Genomic DNA, 26424 nt, shown 5'->3' with positions numbered 1-26424 from the left:
AGATGGTCCTGATGGTCAAAGAGTATAAGACCACTTTCATTCATTCACTGCTTTTTATTCTACAAATTAGAGCTTTGATATAACTAATTAATGGATGCTGAAATCCTCTAGTATGTCTGGTTCTTGAAGATTTTCTGAAGTCAGGACTGGAGTTGCAAATTACTATGTTACCATCCATAATGCAAGGACTGCAAACACTCCTCTAAAAGGAATGCCTTTGTGTTCATTGAAAGTGCTTCTCTAAATGCCATAAATAGTCAAATCCCAAACTGTCAGTCAGAAGTAAGTGTGACCAGACGACATTAGTCACTGCAGTAAGCACATTACAGAGTGATGCCGTGGTAATCAGGTGGTAATATGGTACATTAGACTCGGCATCATGGCCAGAGGAGGCTCACATGGTAATTGTAATCTAGCATGATGCTATGTCTGGGAATAATGTTGTTTAGAAAATCTCCAGTGAAAGTGTTGTTTTCACAAAGTGTACTGAGATTCTGCTGTTAAATCATTAGAAAAGCATGACTGAGTTTTCATTTCATTTCATGCCCTCTCTCATTTACATCTGATTTTCTGAGGAAACTACAGTGGCATTATTTAGTGTAGTTTGGTTTGGGTTTTTTCCCTAAAATAAGTGAACTGGATTCTTGTTTTGAAAAGATTATTTTTTTTCTCCACAGAAGTTATTTTTATGGAATTCATTACTTTATTGAAAGTTTGTTTACTTCCAGTGATAACAGTTTCTCACAGCATAAAATCAGTGTCAGGATTTCTATTTAACTACCACTTCTCGATGTGGAATATCTTCACAACCTGTCTGATTAGTTTTATCCAAATGTAGCATAAAGATGAGATTTACCATGTTCAACACCTCAATCAATCACAAAGAATCATCTTGCTTGCAGATATTTTTCCCATATGATGTTTACATATGGGATGTTTACATTACTTTTGAAGAACCTTGTCCAGTAAAGATTGCTTGCTGTCACTAAGCCAAGACACTGAAACTGCATCCCAAAATTGCTCTGCTTATAAATGTATTTAATTGCAGTTAGTTGAGTCTTTGTTGATTTTTTAGCTGTGACTATTAATGATTCATCATCTAACATTAATTAAATGCTTTTTGTTTGATTTGATTTACTGTTTTAGCTCCAGAAGTGTTCCAGGCTTTTATGGATGGAGGTCCAGGATACTCATACCCAGTAGACTGGTGGTCACTAGGAATTACAGCATATGAATTACTGAGGGGTTGGGTAAGAATGATTTGGTTTGTTACTATTTAACAGAAGTCTCAAGTTTGCAGTGCCTCTGAATGCACTTTTCATGATAAAATTTGAGTGTACAAAGCTCAGGACAGGAATGTTGTCCTGGTTCTATACCAGATGAAAAACATTCTCGGGAAAGTTTCACCTTACCCTCAAATACATTATGAAATTTTGACTTGGTTTGGCTAAGGAAAGGCCTAATGTTTAAAGGCTTCTCCACAGTGCTGAATTGCAAACAATGGTATTTTTTTCCAAATAGAAGTTGAGTTACTTCAGACTCTATTATATCTTTGATTCTTTCAGCTAATACCATAGATGGTCTAATGTAATAGTTTAAGATGCTTGGCCTAACTATAGAAAATGCTTATCTGCCAGTGCATTTGTTTCTTATCTAATCAATTATGTGAATAAGCTTAATGAAAAAATCTTCCTGAGCATGGTCAAATATCACAGAAGATAATGGAAATTTCTTTTCCATTTTGGTTCAAAGGATTGTAGCTCATTGTTTAAATATTTACTATTCCCTATGGAAAACAGTTATTTCTATACTATTTCAGGATGATAACATAGCTAAAGTAGCAATGTGGGAGGATGAAGGGGAGGAATTACTTTTAGTTCCTGTTTTGTAAAGGGGATTTCACTGCATTGCAGTATGCTGTTTTAAAGGAAGAAATATTTATCATATGACACTAACAGAGTTCTGCTACCTTGTCCTGCCAAACAATCCATCCCACAAAGATCTCACAATTTCACGTAGGATGACAGATAAAGAAAAACAGAAATAAAGAGTTAGTATTCCCACTTTAGCTGGAAAAGTAAATTTCAGAGAGTTGGCATATTGTTACTTCAGAAGCTACATTTTTCATAGGCCTAGAACTTGGCCAGTCTATTTTGTATTTCCACAGAAATGGCAAAAGTCATTCTCCTGATGCAAAGATCTTTCCCATGCAAAGACTGTTTCTGCTCTCAGAACACAGGAGTATTAAAAACCTTTTTTGAAAACAAAAACAAAACCAAAGCAACAAGTATTAGCAACTTTTCTCCACCATCATTCTCAAAAATTAGGGAGTTCTTAAGCTGACGATCTTATCAGAATAGAGAAGTTAAGGTCGGGCAGTGATAAGCATAAATCCTCCTCAACCCTAGTCACAGACAGTAGTACTAGCTGCACCTACAGTAAATTAAGAGAATATCCTGATGGTTTTATATTAACCCTTTCACCAGTGAGTGTCTCCAAGAAAGAACCACAATGAATGGTTGTGTAAGGAAAGCTGAATTCCCAAGACTAATCACAAAAGATCACTTTAACATGACAAATTCACTTTAATAAATGAAAAATTATATAGACTGATATCCATTTGCCAAGATCCATACAGTCTTTTCTGAATAAGTCAATCTGGCCATAGACAAAGCAAAATTGAGATTAAATCATTTTTTTTTTTTATTTTTAATAAAAACATTACCATCTGTACCTGCTCCAGTCTACCAAGCCAGCTGCTTCCTTTCTCGGGAAGAGCAGCTCTTGCCCACTGAGCAAGCCAGAGGATGGCTTGGCAACCCACACCTCTGTATGGACTAGGAAAAGGTGTATTTTTTTCCTAAATTGTATTTCTAAATTTTTCAAGTCTAGACAAGGCCTAAACTGACAGAAGTGATAACAAGAGAAGTAGCAGAGGGTTTAGGAAATGTGCTTAACCTGCAGCACGTTGCTGTGTGCAACAGGACTTTCTGCAGTTGGGGTGTGGTGCATCCCAGTGCATGGGAAGGGTGGAAGGTAAAGAAGGAAGGTGACTTGGAAATGAGAAGCATCACAAATCTCATTTTCCACCTCTGAGCTGTGCATAGCGTATGACACTCACAACCTGAATTTAAGAGGCACTAAGTAAAAACGAGTTGCTTTTCATTGAGCTGAATTTTTGTTTTTATTTGCCTCTGCTACTGTAAGAGCCCTCAGGGGAGGCTCTGGGTGTCCAAGGCATTCCAGCCATTCTCATTCCTGGCTCCCTACTGCTGGGCAGCCAAAACTGTGTAGTGCTGGAAATGGGGCTGCAGCTGCAGGAGCAGGTTGCATCCAGTACAGAGATGTTGGCACCACTTTTTGGATACCCATAGTAGTGCTAGCATTTCTCAATAAGTTGAAGGTGCATTTTTCTCCTTACCCAGTTGCTAATAAAAGACCTAGCAAGAAAAGCAAATTAAATTCATAGAGCTTTGCATCAAACATTGATCTTTTCTCCGAGTCCAAGAAATTAAACTCTATAATGCAAACAGTGAGATATCAGTCTGCTCCTGAGCTATAGACAAATGCTAAAATACTGCAATAACTGTATATACCATACATTCAACAGAGACAAAGGGAAGGAATGAGGTAGAACGTGGGACTCACAGGCTCTGACTTTCACTGTAATGTGAACAGTTTACAACAAACTTTGATAAGACATTATGAATGAAAGCAAACCAGATTTTTTTTTCTTTTTCATAAAATAGAATAGAAGGGATATGACCTTCAAGTGGTGTGAATAGCTGATAAGCATGGGAGATGCTTAAAAGACAAAAGTTGTAATGGCCATTCATAGTTCAAATTAAATAATAACAATATTTAAAATCTCTTCAAATCTCAAAAAATAAAGACTGCAGAATGCTAATAATATTTAAAATAAAGAAAGTTCTAGGGATTTTCCTGTGAGGAAAAAGGTATGGGCAGAAACATCCTTGACAGAAAAACTTTCCATGAGTCATAATTCCTTATTTTTGCTATTTTTAGAGTTAATCACCATTTTCAACAATTGGTGTACATTCTGGTTCAGTGATCCTATTGATCACAATGTTATATCAAGTGGAAGTCAGCAGTAGGTTACTTCTAGACGACAGACAGAATGTTAACCTCTCATTTTTAGCAACTGTTTTGTGGAAACATTACCACAGGTAGGGAGAAGCATATGACAGACTATTTCAAATGACAGTTTTGAACATGATTCAAGAAAATTGTGTATTTAGAGCAGGCATTTAGGTTCTGTTGAATTCATATGAACACGATAAATAACAACAGGCAAACTGAATGTGAATCAAAGCAAAAAAAATGTAAGCAATCCTTGAATTTATTTTTAGAACAAAGTTAAATATGTGCATGAGTCTTCCCAAAATAAGAATATGTCCTGGGTCTTTATGAAAAATGGCTCCAATTCCTTAACAGTTAGGTAACTGACACCTAAAAGTATTCCTAAATTATAATCTTCTATAGGTACACACTAGCGTAAGTCAAGGGATGACTCATTTCTTAGTCAAGGTAATGAGCATCTGCCCTTCGCTATTGAGGATATTGGATTAGAATGTAACTCTATGCTGTTTATGAATTATCATGCATCAATTTGCACACTGCTGCTATGATGGCATTTAGCTGCAGATCTCATATATTTATCACCTGCTGGGTACAACTTAATTCACAAACAATCCACTGTGTCTGTCCTTGTTTACAAAAATACATCAAGTATTATTATAACCACTTACTTTACAAATACGAGTATGTGCATACAAAATAACAAGAATATAAATTTATATGCAGTAGTTTTATTTCAAAATGCTGTATTTAATAGAAGATAAATCACAGAAACTTCATGAACAAAGCACAGCAAAGCCCAGGGCTTTTTTTCACCTATAGAATTTAGGAACTGCAGACACATGACAGCAGATCTATGTAATGAGTTAATTTTGGATTTAAAAAACAAAAGGGCAAAGGAGAAGAATTGTGTTTTGGAGTCTTCTTTTTTACTATGGTTCTTACACAGACTTTTGTAAGCATTTTTTACATTCTCTCTATATTACCCAGTAAAAAATAGAAAATAATTTACATTTCACGTAGAACACCCCAGGAATGAAATTATTCATCCATCTCATTTGAACTGATACTTTCTTTTATGAGAGAAAACTTTACAGAGGAAATGTATCTATGAGTAATTACTTTCATTATGACCAAAGAAAAACATAAACACAAAGAAGGACTAGCCTCAAAATTGTTATAAGCTATTTTCATGGGTTTGATATTTCCTGAACTTAATACTAAGCTCAGAAAAATGTGAGCTGTCTACACTCTTTTATCCATTCTCACTGACTTGATATTGATTTAACTTTATCCCAGAGGCCCTATGAAATTCACTCAGCCACCCCCATTGATGAGATACTCAACATGTTCAAGATAGAAAGAGTTCACTACTCATCTGCATGGTGCAAGGGCATGATAGCTCTACTGAAAAAGGTAAGAAAGCACAAACACATTCTTTCTTCTCTTCTCTCCTCTTCCAGAAGTGCCTCCAACAGTGCAAAGGCATCAGGCAAGCACTCACATTAGGCAATCAAAATTTCAAGGATAAGAGAGCCAGGTTTATTTCTAGGCTGTTCTGAATGTAACTGATGTATTATTTTCTCTTCAGAAACTGCATTATTCTTAGGCTTAGACTCAGCCTTTTCATGGCTTCAAAGAAATAAAAATTTAATATATTCTTTTTTATTTTAAAATTGATTAACTAGTGATAGCAAAACTTTGGGGATTGATAATTCCCGCTCTGTGCCCTGGCCCCATTTGCCCTAGCTATGGTTGTGCAAGTGGAAGAGGGAAGGAATGACCACTCTGCCCTCTGTATTTCTGCTGCAGTTTCCAAACAGGGAGATTAGAAATTAAAATGGCTGTATATCTTGCTGTCCCACGTTGCTATAGTTGCAACAACAAAAGTTGATCTACTTTGCTGTAAATGTCGCTAAGCTACAAGACAGAGCTCTTTCTGAATGCATCATCACCCTGGAAATCATTTTCTTCTGAAATCCCAGGTTTTTATTTGTTTTAATTGTCTGGCCACATTGCAAGGCTCATCTGTCTCTTTTAGGTATTTCAGATCATCAATGTTGATACTTAAACAGGAAATATTGGTCAATGTGTGAATAGAGTAACAGAAGATCAATGTCTTTTGCAGCAATAAGCAATCTAGTTTTGGTAGAGAGCACAGTGCAATGGCTAATTTTAATTGCTGCCAGGATGATCAGTGTAACTATATCTTCCAATAAATTGAAGACAAAATACAAATTGTTGAGTGTCATTGAACTGTGATGTTTCATTTTTCCTTGGACTCTTGTGCATCTGTAAACAGACTTTTGTTGCTAATACATTTACAAACTTCATGCCTGCAACAGCCATATGGCGATTAAATTTTACTCATATCCTATGAGTTATAACTTTAATTTTTTTAAATTGGAACTTCTAGGATCTGTTAGAAGATTCCCTAGCCATTTTCTTAATAAAAAATGTGTGTCATACAATCTATGGCATCCAGTCCCTTAGAAAATGCCTTGTGCTTGATCACAGCTCCTCACTAAGGACCCAGAGTGCCGTCTTTCAAGCCTTGCAGACATCCAAAACTCTCCATACCTAGCTGATGTGAACTGGGATGCTGTTCTAGAGAAAGCTGTGACTCCAGGCTTTGTTCCTAATGTAAGTCGATATTCCAGGTGAACAGTGTTCGCAAATTCCAACTTTATTTATCACTGCCATTTTACTTGTTTATGCTTATATTTATTGCTCTTCAGTGATTTATTTTGGATTCTACTTTCATTTACTCAGGCACAGCTAAGGGTAAATTCTTCCCATTTCAATAGGTCACAATAAAACCTAATTAGCCTTGGTTCAATTTTTTTACCTTCCAAATTAAAAAAAAAAAATCTTTTTCAGACTTTGCATGTCAGCTGTTAGAGCAAATGATTGTCAGGATTAACTCTGAGAGAGAACACCAAGAAGACTGTTGTGACTATGAAAGTTAGGCATTTGGATAACATTTGGAAAACTTTTTAACATCCCAGTATGCTGTTACTTTTTCACTTAAAAGTACTGTTCCAAAAGGCTGACCTATTTCTTTTGTGATAGTTTCTTACAATAAAACATTCAGATTCTGTGAGGGAAACTGCTGGTTTCTTTTTCAATGTGGTTCCATTTTGTTCCTGTTTTCTGGGTATTTCCATTTTGAGCATTTGCAAATTAAGTGAATTTGAGGGCCGTGAATAAAAAGCAATTGTGGTATTAACATGCTTCTCCACTTTGTTCGGTCATATTGCATTATAATTTTTCTCCAAACAATACATTTGTAGCACACTAAGGTTTGTTTCTTTTCTTTTTTCTATGCAACTGTAAGTAAAGATAAGGAAGGGGGAATAGCTAGATGCTGTCTTCATCCAGGCAAACATTAAAGTTCATGCTAAAGATGATGGGGACACGATTCAGCCATTCAAAAGCTGAGGGCAAGAGGGCATTGCTTAATGGAGCAAAGATAAGCCAGGCAGGTTGCCAAGACAGTGCTGGCAGTGCTTACTGTGGTTCTTGGCACCTGACCAGAGCCTTCCCTCGAAGCAACATCCTACAGGAGAAGAAAACTGTGGGTGGGCAAGCAAGGCCTCCCTCAGGGAACTGGGGGAAAGACCAGGAATAGAGCAGGTAACTAGCACAACAGGTGAAGAGTAAGGCAGGCCCCTCTTATAGACACTCCAGAAGCATGTTCACCAGTAGGGAAATTCATTCCTTTCACTTTACAACTCAATGCTAGTACAAGCTAGTGCAGGAAAACCATTCTCCTGGTGGTGTGGATCTACAAGATGGATGGAGATTATCTTTTTTCCTTTCCCTTTTTTCAAGTTACAGCTGCTCTCTGAGATATCAGAGGTGTGGACTGACTCCTCCTCAGGCAAAACTCAACAAATTATTTAGACCTCCTACTCCTATCTGAAAGTTTAATGCACAGCTGTCAGTATGTGGGATACTTCACAACATTGTATTTTAAAAGAGGGATCCAATTCCCCATGCCCAAAGTACAAAATACATGGGGATCCAAGGGAGTCCTAGACTCTGCAAAGCACAGTCATGCATAGGCACACGTCTTAGAACCTAAAAGTCAAGGGAAAGGACTTAAACCTGCTTCAGCAAAACTGGCTACTGAAACTTCCCCATGGCCAGTCTGTTCTCTGCTCCTGTTGCTGCTCCAGTGTTTTCTTTTCCCCAGACACCTCCTTACTCTTTTTCTTGCTCCCACTCAAGCTTTAATTCATAGGATCACATTCTCCACCTTAACTCTGGCCCTAAGGATCAGACTCAAGGCAGCTTTGGTCCGAGAGTGTGTAGCCAACTAGTGTGATGTGTGTCACCCCGCTCAGCCTGCCTCCTGAGCAGTGAGGTACAGCAGCTGCGCTGCAGTAACAGCACCTTATAAAGGGACTGCAAATTTTCCACATCCAGCTGGCTTATGCCCAGCCTGCCCAACACTGAGTCACAAGAAGTGCACGATGGAAGATATGCACCTGGCTACAGACCCCGTCTCCTTGCGTCTCAGTTCTTATGTAGCCTGTTCCTTCTTTACACCTGGATTTAGGTTGTTTTGAGAGTATCTTATTCCTGAGAGAGTATAGATAAGTTTTCTGATTTCTTAAGCGTAGTGAAAAAAGTTAATTTAAATGTAATTTCAGGAGCAATTATACAACCCATGTGTTTGGTACTCCTCTATTAACACAGTGGCCTGTCTCTGTGGCTGATGTTGACAACGGTGCATGATGGAGACAGAGAAAAGAGGAAATCCTCTTCAAATACTTTCAACTGTCTACCATTAAACATGTGTCCAAAGACAGCTATTCTTTTCACATTTGGATTCCCCTTATTTATGTTTTGGCAGGGATCTATAAAGCTGAAGGGAAATCTGTCATATTTGAGGTTAAATAATATTCTACACTTAAAAGGAAATAGGATTAAAATGTTACAATTATCTATCCAGATTAATCTGAAAGTCCCATTACAAGCTCTACCAGATACTTCTATACAGTCTGATATTGCTTGTTCCACCCGGTCAATCACGTGTGTCAGGAAAAACAGTGAGGTAAGAATCAAAGTGTCGTTTCCAGTACATTTCTTTTTACCACAAACTTTACTGTTTCGTGAGACCAAGTTTGGCCACACATTTTCCAGAAACTTTTTCTCTGTTGCACTAGCCAAACTTCCACTTATTAACTGGGGCCACTCAACAAAATATTTCTTGGCTTTCAGGCTTTTTTGAGAAGCTGAACTGGGACCAACATGCACTGTGATCTGGGAAGAGTTTTGAAACTAGTGAGTTTTATAAATTTTGACAGCTTGCCCTTAGTGTCAAGAGCTTGTCTGCCTTCTGCAGAAGAGAGGGCACATAGGAGGCCTGTGGGAGCAGTATCACATCATTTAATTTCTCCCTTTGTAGATTTATTCCATAAACATATCTCTTACTTGACTAGTACATGTGTTTCTTTATGGTTAGTTTCTTCACATTCGGCTTGAAATCATAAATTGTTAGTAGTTATTTTAAATATAATTTTCTTTTATTTTTAAAGTTTCAAGATTAAAGTGATGTGTATTTTTTAAATGCTCAAAAAAATCTTAAAATTATGCATGCTCAGGGAAGGAACTGATACTGATGAAACCTAAAGAATTATTTATTCATTTATTACTAAATATAAATAAGCTCTAAACCTGCATTAATAAAAACAAAATACATTTTACTAAAGCCAGCTGAACAATATGCAGGAAAAGGCATCAGATATCTCAGTATTACACTTTGAGTACACAGAATTTGCTAGGAATAAAAATGATGGACTGATCTCTAAATTAAATGTTTCATTGCACCATACCACAAGTTATACAAGTAGTTTCTGATGTGATTTTACTTCTTAATGTCTTTGGTTACTAAAAATATCTGTCATTTATAGATGACTTATTTTAGTACCTCCACCTTGACAGTGACAATGGTGTGATTGAACTCTCAGAAGTCTCAGAGGAAAACAGATTGCTTTTAACATTTTCCACCACACAACTCAAATTGCTTGCTAATTTTTTATAAGTGCTTTGAGAGAATGAGGCAAAGGAAGGAACTCAAGTTACTCCGATCACAGGAGTAGCAAAACACTGATCCAGTAAATAGGATGCCAAGCTGTGACTTTTTAAAAACGTTTTTGGTTCAGTTGAACCACAGATATTCTGCTCATAGCATTCTGGCTCTTATCCCTAAATAGGAGAGGAAGAGTTCACTGAAAATATTGTCACAGCATGGCTTTACTGCACTAATGAGTAGAATCAAAATCAAAAACAAAACTAAACAAACAAACAAACAAAAGAACCAAACCAAACCAAAAAACACATCAAAACAACTCTAGGCATAAATTATGTTCCTGTAAACTTTTATGTTGAAAAGATTTGAAAGAATCAAGAACTTGAAAAGGCCTAAGCAAGAATCTGAGAAGAACCAAGGAAGAAAATGACCACATAGAAATGGTATTTCCAATCATTTTGCTGAAAAAAAGGACTTCCTGATATAACAAAGAATCTTAAGATTTGGTTCAATCATCACATATTAACATAACATTTTTTTTTATGGAGAAGCCAGAATATTTAAGTAATGTGTGTAACGGGTAAGAAAACTCATAACAGATTTGATAGAATAGAAAAAGCATAATACATTAGAATGAAGCACATAACTGGGAAAAACCAACATGGACTCACCAAGGACAAATTGTACTTGACAAATGGCAATGACTATGTAACCTGCTCATTTGATCTGGGGCAAGTGGTGGTCATTGTCTACCTGGATTTCTCCAAGGCTGTTGATACAGTTTCCTCCTGGAGAAACCAGTGTGTTACGGAACATACAAGTGGTCCACGGGTGGGTGGGGAACTGGCTGACAGGTTGCACCTCAGGGATCGATATTGGCCCCAACATTGTTTAGTATCTTAATAAGGGATCTGGATGATGGGATCAAGCCATCCTGTAGGAAGACCCATGTTAGGGGTGGCTAAGAACCTTATGAAGTTCAACAAGAACAAGTGTAAGGTCTTGCACTTGGGAAAACATAGTCCAGGGCTGTAGCACAGGGTGGGAGGGAAGGAACAGGCCACATAAGGCCACCTAGGGAGCAGGTATGTAGCAAGGGACCTGGAGGTCCAGGTGGACTGCAAGATCAGTATAAGGGAACAGGGTTCTGCTTCTGTGGCAAAGTCAATGGGATGTTGAGTTGCATCAACAAGGGCACCACCACTAGAGATAAAGAAGTCATTATCCCACTCTGCTCAACACTTGTCAGGCCACAGCTGACAAGTCCTCAATATGCAAAAAAGATGTGGACAGGCTGGAGATGGTCCAGAGAAGGGCCACAGAGATGATCAGGTTGGGAAGCAGCTATAACAGGAAAGAGAGAACTGGGTTTGTCGAGCCTTGAGAAAAGAATGCTTAAGGGAGACCTTATCACCATGTCCCCGTATTTAAAGGGTGGCTACAAAGAAGACAGAGACTTACTCCCTTTTTACAGGGACTCACATGGAAAATACAAGGGGTATTGGGTACAAGTTACTCCTGGGGAGATTCTGACTAGATGCAAGAAGAAAATTTTTCATTATGACAACAGTCAGCCATTGCAATAGTATCCCCGTAAAACTGGTGTATTCCCTAAAATTGGACACCTTTAAGATTCAGCTGGACAGGTTGCTGTGCCATCTTGTCCAGACTCTGTACCATGGTTTTGCCCAGAAAGGTCTGATCAGATGATCTTTGAGATCCCTTCTGACCTGGTATTCTATGATTCTGGGAACTATTTTTTTATATAAATGCTACTAACTTAAAAAGGCCTGCTCCATCCTCTGCTCTCATGGACAGGATCTAGGCAACTGAATCCACTGTAACATTTCAGAAAATGAGATTTCAACAAGTGAGGTGTTAGAAATGCTCCCCCTCCCTCCTGCATTATTACAGATGCCATTTATGTTCTATAGCACTAACTGATATTTTGATGAAGACCCTGGGCCAAATTAATCTGTCTTGCCAAGGTAACATAACTGTAGTCACTCTAGGAGTATATCTGCACATAACTAGGAAGAGGATCTAACTCCTTATACTTGCTTTACAATATTATTTTTATCTTACCTCCCTCATTTAAACTTCAAGTATCACTTCAGGCCTAAAAAAGACAGTTTTCACTTTACAGATGTGGTTGGGAATCTGGTTCATTATCAATGCTATTAACACTTGCCAAGCAAACTAAAAACCCACAATGATGCTTCGGAGAGTAACTTTGAATCCTTTTGTACCAGAAAGGAAGACTGAATTGTGATCCCACATTTGAACTTGAAGAAATGATTTTAGAGTCCAAGCCTCTCCATAAAAAGAAAAAGCGACTTGCCAAAAACAAATCCAAAGATGGAGCTAAGGAAACCTGCCCACTGGTAAGCTGGGGACTGCAACTGCAGTCTTTCATAGGCAAACTCAGTTAAGTTCAGTTTTATTACCTCTGAAAATTGACTTAACCTTTCTCTCATTCAACTTAGAGCATAAACCATCTCTAAAGCAAGATAAAAAGCAACCATTTATTTTAGTCAAATAGTAACAACCTGTTGAAGTTATGATTATTTTTAAGATTATCATAGATGCTCATTTAAAGTATGAAAAAGTGTTGCCAGTTGGCAAATGCACTTCCCACACATAGACAAATAGATACAAGGAATATTTTTTTCACTGCTAGTACCAAAAATGAAAACTATGCAGTGAAAAGGCTTGTTATTTATAGATGTGTTAAAGCTGTCTCTTCCAGTCTTTCCCATGTAGAAAGACATATTGTATGAGCAGTTTAAAATACTGAAAAGATTAATAATAATTTCCAGACTTAAATTTTCATTTCAGCGAGGTTTTATAAATTATGTTGCTACTCCTAATGATTTTGAATGCTCATGCAAGCTGTTCTTCCTAGAGCTATCAGATGTAAAAATTCTCAGGAATTCTTTGTGGGGAACTTCTTCCAAAAGAATGAAAGATTGATTGCACTATCACAGCCCAATTTGACAAGTCTTTGAAATGCCTCTTGATAGTATTCATTCATAAGCATTTTTGTTTAGTGTTGTTTCTCATGTTGTGATTTTTGTCTATGATTCCCCATCTTTTTTAATCAACCTATTCATGCTGTTTTTTAAAGAATGTACACCTGCAGCAGTGCTTGGAAACCGTTAGAAAAGAATTCATCATATTCAACAGAGAGAAGTAAGTGCATTTTTTAATGCCTCTTTAGCATTCCGTACTAAAATTAAATTGAGAACTATTTTTTTTTCTCCCAGTGTAAGGGAAAGTGATTAATGATCACAGCAGCAGAGCCTAAAAGACTGGATTTCCATTGATTTCTTCATCTTAGTCTCTAGTGTGATGGTTTTGCAGCTCTTCCATCTCTGAAAGCAAGCAGAAGACCTTGTGATTAATGTTGGAAATATACACTAAACGTTACTGACACTCCCCAGAGAAACTGTCAGCAATTAAGCAAAGGAATACAGTATACAGGGCTGCTTTTCACAGCTCAAACAAAACCAAGGGAAGTTGTAACTCATGAAATTTTAATGATATAAACTGCAGTGTTCTGACTTGGAGACACTGTTTGTACTTCCCCACCACATAAAAAGTGGAATTCAACATTGGCTGTTTCAACAAAGCTAAATATTAAACCTGTGTCAGAAATGAAGTGAGAACTTATGATTTAAGAGTCAGCCAGAATTCATAGAAGTGCAAGTCTGATTCCCAAGGATGTCAATAATCTTCCTGGTCAATTAGTATACTGCATTTCTCAGAGTTTACTGCATTTGAGTTGCAGCCATTATGGGCCCCCTTTGTATTACCAGATGCAGCTGTTTGTGTCTTTGATCAAATATATTCTGTGGTTTTATTTGACCTAATTATATATGCAAGCTTTTCTAATGGAGTTGTGAAATGTTAGAAATTAATTAAAAAATTGTGGCTTAGTGCTTACAATGCAGGTAATTATTCTTCTGTAATTAAAACTGGGAAAGGGATTGTCAACTTTGCACAGTTCACAGAATATCATCCCCTTTGTCCTGTTACAATCTGTGGGACATGTCTATGCCTTATACTGACTGCTCACAGAAACTACAGTGAGGAATTACAAAGAAAAGGAAGGTTCAACAGATTTTTCATGTTATTTTGCACAAGAAAGCCATGTGTTTATGTAAGAACCATAAACAAGAGAAGCAAGACCAAGTCAGCCCATAGAAGGCTTTCAGAAGGGTCTTGGAAGACTCCTCTGAATCAGTTCTGGTATCAGTGAACTAGTGAATGCTTCAACTTTGTCACTTAACTCACAAAAATCAAGATTATTAAGACCGTAAGAAGAAGATTAGAAAAAAATTACATTGATAAATCAATTTAATTGTTTCCAAGAAGTTGTCCATACAACTAGTTATTTTTCAGATACTAGTCTCTCACCTATTACAGTCATGTATCAAGAAAATCTAATATCCAGGAATTTTTGAAAGCTAAAACACCCGATTTTGTAAAACACTTTCAAAATCTCATTAGGTGTGTTCACTAGCATTGAACAGTTTCTCTTGGCATAATTTTACTGTGCTATTCTTAAATATTTTTTACATAGGACATTTTTTTCATTTGTTTCATGTTGCACAATTACAGTAACAACACAAGCTATAAAGAATTCTGACACGCTGATGAGAGATCAAGGAGAATTTTAAATGGAGCACAAGCAAAATGGAAGCAAAAGATAAACCACATGCACTTCATCCAAAAAAACATGTGTTTTAGTCATTCTTTGACTGGCTTTGACAACAGATCTACATTGACCTACAACAGATCATGCATTGTGTAAAGTTAAATCAAAATAATTTCTTTAAATTGTATTAGAGCTTAAGAAGGACAGGGAGAGACTGCTGTAGTAGTTTTCAAAGACAAAAATGTTAATAAGGGGTGAAATGGAGTTCAAACGTTTGAAGTGCAAAATGAATTCAAGTTAATGAGAACAAAGTAAGAGCAATGACAGGCACAGATTTCATCATACCAGGGAGAAGAAGCTACACAGTATACACCAGAGTAATTCATGGTGGGTTTCCTTAACCTTTATATGTCCTCAAGACCGTGTGTAGAGGCTGGGGCTGTGCTTACATGGATTTCCAAAGCCATACAGCTGATCAAGTTCTTAGGAACAGCTGCAGATGCTGAAAGACGTGAACTGTTCCTACAAACACAATACCTATTAATACGTGATTGTATCATTAGGGGAAATGTCAGTCTCAAGCAGGGCTTTAAATCAGTCTCAGATTAAGGCAGACAGAAGTTTCAATATTCTTCCATGTTTTTCTAAATAGAGCTGAATTGCTTTTAGTCCAACTGTTGGAAATATCTGCATATTTCCTTAGATATTAATTATATTCAGCTACAAAAATCTACATTTTATTGTAACTTAAGCCTTCTGCTCAGCTTGCTTCAGTGTCACAGAACACTACATAAATCCTAAAAAAGGTAAATCAAAAAATTAGCATGTCTTTCAAGGGAAAAGATGATGCTCCTCAAACTAAAAGGATTCAAGGAAAAAATTGAGACACTTCCAACTGAGCCACATAAAGTCAGGTAGTAGTATGTTAGATTATGTTATGTTAACCATCCCAGTTCCACAACATCTTGCAATCCAATACTTGTAAAATATCTGCTATGAAAAGCAGAATCTGCTTTTATTGAATGCCTTGCTGACACTAGAAGGTTGTGCCTCTTTTCCTCTATATGTCTTTCATCCTGCAACACACACTGCAAGTCTTGCAATATGTCATACTTACTGTCTTGCCAAGAAGATCAGGAGACTGTCAGAAACTCTTAGATTGCAGACAAGAGGAGGGGGGGGAGGTAGAGAAAAGGCTTACTAGGATAAAAAGAGATAGAATGAAGTAACTTAATAGTTTCACTTACTGATGACAAAGACAGAATGTGCATTTTCATTTTTCTACTGCTTTCTGCATTTAAGAATTGGAAACTAGCATTTATGGGAATGTTTTAAGCAAGATGAGTGGCATGAGGAAGACAGATTTCATTTTAGCTAAGCCAAGGTTTTGAATGATTAGGCTTAATTAAAAAGGCTGACATTTTTCCAGATGTCTTTACTAGCAGAATTCAGTAAACATACCTTTTTGGTAAGTCTTATGTTGTTCTTGAATGCAATTTATTTGATTGAACTGTATTTTAAATATGTAGCTAATTTCTATGGATTGGAGAGCAATGAGATAGGATGAAAGATCTAAAAAAATTAAAAACAAGTAGTATGTCATATATAGTTGCACACTGCAGAATGATAGAGCAGATGTGTATTTTTAAAATAGGAATTTTGAGAGGAGGACTGAGAGCTATAATATTAGCTGTTTTCCTTGCATATTGGATTTAACTGTGTAGGCCTTCCTGGACAAAATCATGCAGTCAGTGATTATCAGCAATGGATCATGTGGCATCTTCTGTTAGTATTGGTACTATTCAGAATTCACTGGGGAGATGAGGAGGAGGGGAGGGAATGCTGACAATTCCCAGTTTCTCTGAAACAGAAAACAACTCTATCAAACAAAGAAGTTCACAGTAGATGAAACAAAACAAGGTTCCTAAGATTTGCATAACTGCAAAGGACTGTCCTGTGTACTAAAACTGGCAGTTATAGAAGAGATGTCCAGGTGTAGATCTGTGCTTCAGTTTAGCTAGGCATGTTCTCATTATTATTAATCCTATAAAACTGTCTGGGAAATTTGTGAAATCTGAAGGAAACATTGCTTATATGCCTGCAAAATAAGCACTGAGTGTTCCAGAGTTTTTATGTGATCCTCATCAGCAGTTGTTCTGATGATACATCATTTTTTTTAATAAAATGGTTAAAGAAAACTGAATCTGGATTATTTTCATCTTCCATCCCCAATGTAATTTCCTCTTGGGACACTCATATACAGCTTGAAATAATGGAATAGCAGACCAGGAGCAGCTTTAGGGATGAGCAATATTAATGAGTTGAAAATACTCCATGTAAAACAGTTAACTCTCCTGAACTTTAAACCTGCATCTTCATCTGTGCAGGAAAACACTAAACATCTAGAAAGAAATCCCTTACAGTGTAAGCAGATTTTACCTTGACTGTATTTTTCTAGTGTTTCAGGTAGCAGAGTGGCTGAAGTGTCGCTACACTTTATTCTTATTAATATCAATATTTCAATCAATGTGACCCACAAATTAAAATACACATGTGTGGGTGTGTGTGGGTGTGTGTGTGTGTGTGTGTCTTTTGATATGACATGGGGGTATGGCATCTATCCACAGTGACATTATCTTCCAGTACCTTTAAGAAAAGGGTACACACTATCTTGATCCAAAGTAAAATAACATAAGAAAATCCTTTAGTGGTGCAGGAAATGTTTTCTATTTCCTTAAAAATGTCAGTGTAATATCTTAGTTTTGAACACATAAGGTAAATAAACTGTGATACCAAAGTGGTCCACACACTGTTTTTCTGGAAAATATGATCTGAAGTAGATCTGAAGGTATCTGTTTGGCTCCTTTTGCTGACAAAATAACTCTTTTTTGGTTTTTAAATCTATTTCTGCAAATAGATGATTCATTACATCTAGAAATGCAGCACCAAACATTCTGCAGTATCTGAATGTATATTCCCATAGACTTTACCAGCAGTTTTTGAAGAACTTGATCTCATTTAGAAGGTGTAGACTACATTTTCAATTTTTATTTCCTGTTTTTTTTTTTTTTTTGACAGGGGAAAAAGTTGTATGGATAAAGCCACACCATTCACAGATTTATTAAAAAGCTAAAGACAGATTATTTTGCTGTTATCACTAAGCAGATCTTCACATACAACTACATTTATTTATTAATGTTCAAAACCTGAATTAAGCAGAAATTAAGAAATAGACGTAGTATTTGCTTGCAGTAGAATAACTTTGTGGTTCTTGAGCCTCTTCTTCTCCTTGAAAGATGTCTTTAAGATTAAAGATGTGAGAGAACTAAGAAAAGAGAAGAAAACACAGGAAATATTTGCTCCTTAGGCAGAATAATCCTTCAGTTAGATGCTTCACAAACTTAATCAAAATTATCAGCCAGTTAAAGAAAATCAAATCATATATCCAACTTTTACTGAGTAGAATATATATTTCATATATCCAATGTACACAAAAATGGGTTATAATTCTGCCAAACTATTTTAAGAAATGTAATGAACTGATTAGAAAAAATATCCATGTTTTTAACAGTTCCAGTGAAAACTTTCTAAACACTATTAATGATTTTGGAGTTTTTTTACTTAATACTTATATGCTGCGATAGCATTGTTATGATATTCAGCTGCCTACTGATCTGAACAGGCTTGCCTCTTTCCTAAGCTACTGGTATACCTTAATCCTTTTCACAGGGTTTGTTCAATGCCACAACACTAAAAATAATCTGCCAAAAATTGAAGCAGTTAATTGGCTGCTGCACATTACTATTTCTTCTCCTACTATCATTCCTAGTGTTTGCCATGCTTAGTTGTCTCCTACATGGTACTGAACAGCTCTAGGTGAACAGAAAGCTCTCTGTTCCCAGAATAAACAGCAAAGGTGGAGGGCAGGAGACATATTAAGATGCTTAAAATCATGTTGTCTGATTTTGTCCATATCATAGGTGAAAAGCTTAGTCAATATTCTGTGCATTTTTTACAAGATCAAGTTTATTATCTCTCTCTTTTTCATCCTTCTGCATTCCTTTCAATTCTCTTTTTAGGTTCAAATGCAGAGTCCCTGAGTGCTCTCTTGCCTTTTAGTTTGATTGAAATTGAATATTCATAATGATTTGCAGTATACCTCATTGAATGTACTTTTCTTAATAGATATTTTATTTCACTTAGTGTCTCTGGAGCTATTTATATTATCATAATCCTCCTAATATCTGAATGCTTTTTGCATGAGGCTACAGTACAATTTTTCTTTTCTTGCTACTTCTGCTGACCTTAATTCAGTGTAAAACCTGAATTGTAAGTGTAAATGCTTTGTGAGCATTTCAAGTGATTGCACCTCTCTTCACTGACCCTTTCTTGTCCCTTTTGTAATGGATATGTCTGCTTTTGGAGATTGCTCTTGCAATCTCACCTAATTAGAAAGATGCCTTTCTGAACATGATTGAACCTGGTTTGGTTTTGGGCAGTAATAACTGCTGCTTGCTCACACAAGCCCTTTCATATCTGTCTTTGGTTCCTACTCATTATTACTGGCTTAGAATTACCACTCCAAATGTCACTCTCTTCTTAGTGAGCCAAGCTGCCTGAATGTGTGAGCATAGCAGCTCCAGGCTGGTAATTTTGCTATTGGTATACCTTAACATTCACTCTTTTTTTGAGAAAAGAGTGGTCATACAAGAGCCATTGTTTCAATAACATGTTCCCTTCACAGTTTCAGAGAGGAAAAAAAAAAAAAAAGGAAAAGAAAAAAAAAGGCTGAGCATCTGGAACCTCATTTTCAATGTCTTCCAGGAATAAAGTTTTCCCAAGCAACTTTTGTATCATAATTTGCACCATTTTAATGGCATTTCTCCAAGTGGACATCCAACTTTGGGAATGAAAGTTTTCCTGGGGTTGCATATTTCAGAGCATTCTCTATACTGGAATGTGGTCCTGGAAGGATCAGGATAACAGATGCAGATCCTCAACACTAGAGGCCAGCTATTAGTTTCTATTCACAGAAAACCAAACAGAAATACACCCCATAAAAACTAATTGGAAGTCAATTTAGAGGCAGAGAAAAGATAAATCTTCATTTGTACATCTCAGACTTCGGAGAGGAACAAAAACTGCATCATTCCGAGTACCATATATTTTATTTTTTTAACAGGTTACATGGGACAAATCATATATATGATAAATAAAGGCTACATAACAGGTCATGACTGTTCCGTTGCCATAGGGAATTATTTCATGATTTCTCTTCATCTCTCTTCATGTCCTGCACTAGCATAAATTCTCACTTGTTATGAGTCTCTGTAAATTAAGAATGAGTCATGAAGACTGAACTCCTCCTGCTGTTTTAAGAAAGCATTTTGGGGCCAGTTGCTGAAGCAATGCAGAAACAAACCAGTAATGAGATAACACTATTATTGCCATTCACTCTGTGAATGTCTGTGTATCTGCTAAATGAGTTGGAACAGGAGGGGAATGGTGACAAAGTTTACTTATGACACCACAGTAGTCAAAACTAAATCTGTCATCAAAGAGCTGCAGTAGATGATAACAACGGTTCTGAATTGCAGGGTAAGAAAATGGCAGCTGAAATTCAGTACTGATACATGCAAATACCTTATGAAGAGAATAATCTAAACTTTACCTTTAGAACAATAGATTCAAAATTAGCTTCAGTTATGAAGGACAGAGAGTTTGAAAAGACTGTGGATAGCACAATCCTTAGGGGAAGACAAAGAGGTGTTGATATGTTAAGATCTGCAAAAAATTTGCAAAAACAGAGAAATGATGGATGTCATTATGTGGATACAGGTATATGTTCATATACTTGCATCTTCCATTCTGTGTACAGTTCTGCTTCCTTATCTCAAAAAAGTTACAGAGGAATTAGAATGGTTGCAAAAAAACCAGAATCGGCCAGGACTGTGGCATGGGTCATGTTGAAGGATTTAAGACTTGAACTAATTAAAACTCATAAAAGAGGCAACTGAAAAGACAGAAACTGACTAAATAATGTGTTATAAAACTTATTGTTAAGATGACTAAGCAATGATTATGCACTCTTTGTGGTAACGCTGCAGGTTTAAAAGAAAACAAATCATGATTTTCTTTTGTGCAATGCAGCATGTTGCCAATTGGTGCTTTGGATACTAAACATACAAAAATATTCAGAAAAGGATTAGAGAAATTCACGAGAGAAAATCCATCAAGGTCCACAAGATGTGAAATTTCTGATTGCGCTCATTGGTTTGGGAAGTCTGAAATTCGGAAGTGAGTGGGATATGCCACAGCTGACTTTTGTGTCCGTTTGGCTTATTCTTCAACATGCACTAGTGTCTGAAATGAGCCGCTGTGTTCATGGTTTCTCACTGCTTACAAGGTCTCCATTTTCCTAGAGAGTCTTCATAAACGCACAACGGTTGCACGGTAAAATATATATATATATATGTGAAATATATATGTACATATATGTGTGTGTGTGTGTGTATGCATACGTGCAGTATGTGTATATGCATCCTTTTGGAAATAGGAAAAGAAAGGTAAACTTAGGGCAGTAAGAGATTTAGCTAAGATTTAGATTGTCCATTGCTGTGTTTCAGGGTACATGCCTCACTCCCCAGGAAGACCTCTCATGTTGAGATAATTTTCCTGTGTCCTATCTGGGGCACAATACATATTCCTGTTGTGGATGCACCTTAGTGTCCAGCCTAGATGACTTGTTCAATAGAGTGGCTACTGGGGATCTCTGTGTTAGGCCTGTGTTACCCACCTTTCCCACACATTGTGTAGGGAGGTTTGATGATTAGCTACAGTATGAAAATTATGCTGTGCAAGCACAACTCCCAGGTCAGTCTGCTTTTGGGGGATCCACCCTTCAGGGAATGAAAGAGCTGCACAGTTAACCAGACTTCTTGTGCATCTAAGTTCTGGACTTGGGCAGAGAAATCTTGCATAAGAAATAGATGGAGAGAGATGAGCCCACAGAGAGGTGAGTGCAGGCTGTGGTTGTTCCCTGGCAACTCATAGGCTATGATTCCTGGAAGTCTGGTACTTTGAGAAGGGTAGGGTTGAACCTGCCTACTTCTAGATGCATATTCCAGTCTGGAAATGGTCCCAATAATTAGGCAGAGCCAGACTGGCTTTTGTGGTGGGTTTACCCTGGCTGGATGCCAAGTGCCCACCAAAGCCATTCTATCACTTCCTTCCTCAGCTGGGCAGGGGAAAGAAAATATAACAGAAGGCTCATGGGTCGAGATAAGGACAGGGAGAGATCACTTGCCAGTTACCATCATAGGCAAAACAGACTCAGCTCGGGGAAAATTAATTTGATTTATTGCCAATAAAAAGAAACGAGTAGAGTGGTGAGAATTAAACTCCAAATCTTAAAAACACCTTTCCCTCATCCCTGTCTTCTTCCTAGGCTCAGCTTCTTTCCCAAATACTCTACCTCTTCCATGACAGAGGCATAGGGGGACATAGAATGCAGTCAGTTCATCACACGTTGTCTCTGCTGCTTTTTCCTTCTCACACCTTCCCCCTACTCCAGTGTGGGTTTCCTCACACATACTGCAGTTCTTCATGAACCAGGGTGGGTGCCTTCCATGGGATGCAGTCCTTCAGGAACGGGCTGCTCCAGCCTGGGTCCTCCATCGGGTCAAAATCCTGCCAGCAAACCTGCTCCAGCATGGGGTCTTCTCTCTGTGGGACCACAGGTTCTGCCAGGACCTGGACAAGTGGATCTCTGCTCCACCCTGGACCTTCACAGGCTGCCTCACCGTGGCCTGCACTATGGGCTGAAGTGACACCTCTGCTCCAGCACCTGGAGCACCTCCTCCCCCTCCTTCTGCACTGACCTCAGTGTCTGCAGGGCTGTTTCTCTCACATATTCTCACTCCTCTCCTGAGCTGTGAGGTTTTTTTCACCCCCTTCTTAACTGTGTTATACCAGGGGTGCTACCACAATTGCTGGTGGGCTCAGCCCTGGGCAGTGATGGGTCCATCTTTGAGCTGGCTGGTGTTGGCTCTGTCACACATGGGGAAATCTTCTGACTGCTTCTCACAGAAGCCACTCCTGTAGTATCCCACTGCCAAAACCTTGCCACACAAACCCAGTACAGCTTTCTACGTACCTGAACTCTTAAAGCATCGACCAGATGGCCCCCATGGAGCTGCAGTTCCAGTTAGAGATGCCACATAAAGGAAATTGCTGTTGCTACACAAATAGGTTGTCACTGTTAATTTTTTCCTCAATCACCTCTAAACCAGGATACTCTTCTCAGCACCAAAGAGGCATGAAAAACAAAGAGAAGAAATGAAGTGGTATTGAATGGCCACATCTCAGTGATGGCTGGCTGCCCTTCTGCCCAATCTTGCTCTGCTGTGGCAATCTGTCACACCAGTTCACTGCCACAGAGCTGCAGACAAACACATCACCATCATTGCTCAGGCTCCAGGCATTTCACAGTCATCACATTGTTTGTCTTTAAATTCTCAGTCCATTAGCAAAATTATGCTTGTTGCTGTGAGCTACTGTCTGTGAAGAGGCCTCTTCACTCTAGCTCCTTTGTAAAATCTTCCTGCCCTGAGGTCCAGGGTCTCTGTGGGGATGGCAGTGGCTGAGAATAACATAGATGTAACTCTAGATGCAGAAGAATTGTCCTTCTCCCCGAACATTTCATTTGGACTTGACTCAAAGGATCACTTTACCTTGAAACTTTCACCAGAAGAAAAAAGGAACAAAGTATTTCAAAGCAACCCCTGTAATCTATCCATCTGCTGATAGCTAAACAAAAGGGTGAGCCTACATCCTTCAGGACACACACCAAAGGCAGGCTAGGAAATTAATGTCTGTCCTGAGAATGAGTTCTTACCCCCATAAATATCCTTATTTGTGGGCAGATGCCTGTAGTTTTATAACTGGATTTTAACTAAATAGAAAGAAATTTTTTTCTTTATGGTTCCAAGAGGCCTAATAACCAGTATATTATTGGAAAAATTCATAAATGCATTCCTGTTCCTTCTACATTTGGATCTACAAACATATCTAAACTAGAAAAACTAGTTCACATTTTAAAATCTGGCTGAACAAGACTGATATTGCTTAGGATGCACCTGGTCTTGAACAGACAATAGCGCACTTCTAAGATGTATGTATTTTACTAGTCCAAAAATTGCTTTAATATTAGTCTTAATCAGTTGATTTAGTTGCATTTTCTTAAATGACTGCACATCATTTGGTTCTTCATTTATTTACTTCATGTCTTCACTCTTATTTTGCTTTATCAAATCCCAGGGTAAACCTGAGATCTCAAGACATTGCAGATCAACATATTACAGCATCCAGTACAAAATTTGCCACTTGACTTCCACATACTAGTATTTCACATGTCACTCACGCTGTATGTGCACCTGAACCCATTAAGTTTGATTATAAATTGCTGGTTGATAGAAAATTATATTCACAGGGATTTACTGAGTGTAATTACTCAGCAGGAACCATCAAACCTCAATCAATTACCTGCACTCTAAGCATATTTCCCCGAAGATTTTTGGACAGGGTGGGAGTAAATGCCATGAGTGTCAGTGGTACAAGAAGACATCTGTGCTACAGGGGGATAGTTCCTCCAAAATTTTACTTTTCACATTCAGCTGTAATAAAGCATAACTTTTAATCTGAGAGTCATTTAAATTTAAATGGAGTTAAACTAGAGTTATTTGAATAATTACTTGGTAATATACTGAGATATCAAACACATATGTCACAGTGTATTAGGAAAACAGACCTGAGATTATGACTGTTTCTATCAGAGCAGTAAGTACCAAGAGAACATGTTTGGGGTCAAAGACAGACTGAGTTAAATACTGGTTTGATGCAGAACAACTCCTACCCCTCACACTGTACACAAGGTTTTCCAAAGGTATCTGAAATAAATGGGAATTAGATGACAAAGTATTTTTCAAGATATAGCCCAAGTCATGCAGAAAAACCATTGCTGGCAGAGCCAGAACCTAAATACGCTACAGGCACGTCTGCATGGATGAACAGGCAATTGCACCCCTGTTCTCATTGGTGATTTCATTACCCAGCTCTTGGCAGTGTTTGTCAGCATATGCTGTGTTACAGACTGATGGGACCATTCAATTTCTGCACACTTCGACAGTGTGGGTGCAAATTAGCTCTAATCCAGAAGCAAATTGGTTCTGCTAAGCAGTGCAGTGAGTGGTGAGCTTGTACAGCTCACCATGCTAGACAAGGAAGGGCCTTGAATCTATGTGTCATAAAGGAAAGGTATCTCTCTTTTTCTAGAGACCTGGAGATGTAACAAGCCCGCAACCCTTTAAACTAACCTATTTAAAAATAATTTATTTAGTTTAAGCTCCTTTAGTGCTCAGTGAGGAGAGACCTTTATCTCCCAAGGTTGATCTGTGACAGATCTGTTAGATAACTTAGAATGGAATTAATCTATGTTTCAACTCTATTGTTGAATAGAGTTGAGAGAGCCTGTAGAGAGAGTCTGAACTAATCTTTCAGTTGTCTACAGTTATCTGGCATAAAATCCATCCCACAACTGTAGGCTCAGTTAATTTCTGAATTCCAGTTCAACAGGCACAGTGCTCTGTGTCCTGCCCACTCTCCCTGTGTCAGATAATCCAGGGCATCTCGTGTGGCATCACTTGTGAGGCAGCTGCATTTGACTGTATGTACCTAACCATGGGGGCAGGAGGGCAAGAACAAACAAGTTATAGGTGTAAACATTATCAAGGAAGTGCTAAAGACTCAAGACACCCACTCTTGGTAGTGGTTAGATGGAGTTACTACTTGGACCCTGGTGTCCCAAAATACATACCTGCTATAACACAACAGGGGGGCATTTTGTTTCATTTAAAGCTGCTCTGCACATATTGGTTCTCTACACAAACTCCAGAGCAAGGGGAAATTATCTGAGTTTACAGCCTTTAATTTTCACTTTGAAGTTGTGTGACTCAGCTCTGATGTTGCTGAGTGATGAGAGCTGTCTTTGCTTCAGCCACTCCTTAAATCTGACCTGGTCTGCTTCAAGCTTCCTTTGGCACAGAGCAAGATTGTGCCTTCTTTGTTTACTCAGAAATGCTTAGAAAATTCATACTTTTCAGTGATTTCTGTTTCCCTGAGAGTATTCTGATATCACTCTGTGCAGAGGCTAAAGAAAAGAAAAGCCCACCATTAACTCTGTCATGCTTACTGTTCCTCTGGTAGGTGTAAAGAGGAATTTTTAATTAAAAAAAAAAAAAAAAAAAAAAAAAAAAAAAAAAAAAAAAAAAGGAGCATTAGCTATATACTGCTGTCTTTTGAGATAGTTTTAATTAGCTATATAATTACTTGGTTTAGTTAATTAAGTCTCCACAGTTCCTCATTTTTAAGGTGTTTAATTATTTCCTTCATTTCTTATATTTTATTTTTTTTCTTATTCTGTATTTTTTTTCTGTTTTTAAAGGCAGAATACAAGCAGTCTTCCATACAGCCCCATTGTTAGCATGGTCCCTGGCATAATTTTTCCCAGGCCAAAACCACCCTCTGAAGCAATTCCCTTGATGTTTCAGAGGTTAGAATAGACCAAAGG

At 37.7% G+C, this 26424-nt stretch overlaps 1 protein-coding gene across 1 annotated transcript in view; it reads left to right on the top strand.

Annotated features, from left to right (window-relative positions):
* STK32B (serine/threonine kinase 32B) overlaps positions 1 to 26424 on the top strand; it is a 176947-nt gene that overhangs the window by 140543 nt on the left and 9980 nt on the right. The window contains exons 7-11 of the mRNA XM_027891979.1: positions 1147 to 1250; positions 5398 to 5514; positions 6616 to 6741; positions 12391 to 12522; positions 13266 to 13330. Coding sequence (XP_027747780.1) covers positions 1147 to 1250; positions 5398 to 5514; positions 6616 to 6741; positions 12391 to 12522; positions 13266 to 13330 — 544 coding nt within the window. The remainder of the gene's footprint in view (positions 1 to 1146; positions 1251 to 5397; positions 5515 to 6615; positions 6742 to 12390; positions 12523 to 13265; positions 13331 to 26424) is intronic.

This window comes from Empidonax traillii, unplaced genomic scaffold, assembly GCF_003031625.1.
Source record: "Empidonax traillii isolate 1590-97213 ecotype Southwest subspecies unplaced genomic scaffold, ASM303162v1 scaffold336:size770142, whole genome shotgun sequence".
NCBI lineage: Eukaryota > Metazoa > Chordata > Aves > Passeriformes > Tyrannidae > Empidonax > Empidonax traillii.
The sequence above is the reverse complement of the archived record's forward strand: the minus strand, read 5'-3'. Positions and strand labels throughout refer to the sequence as shown.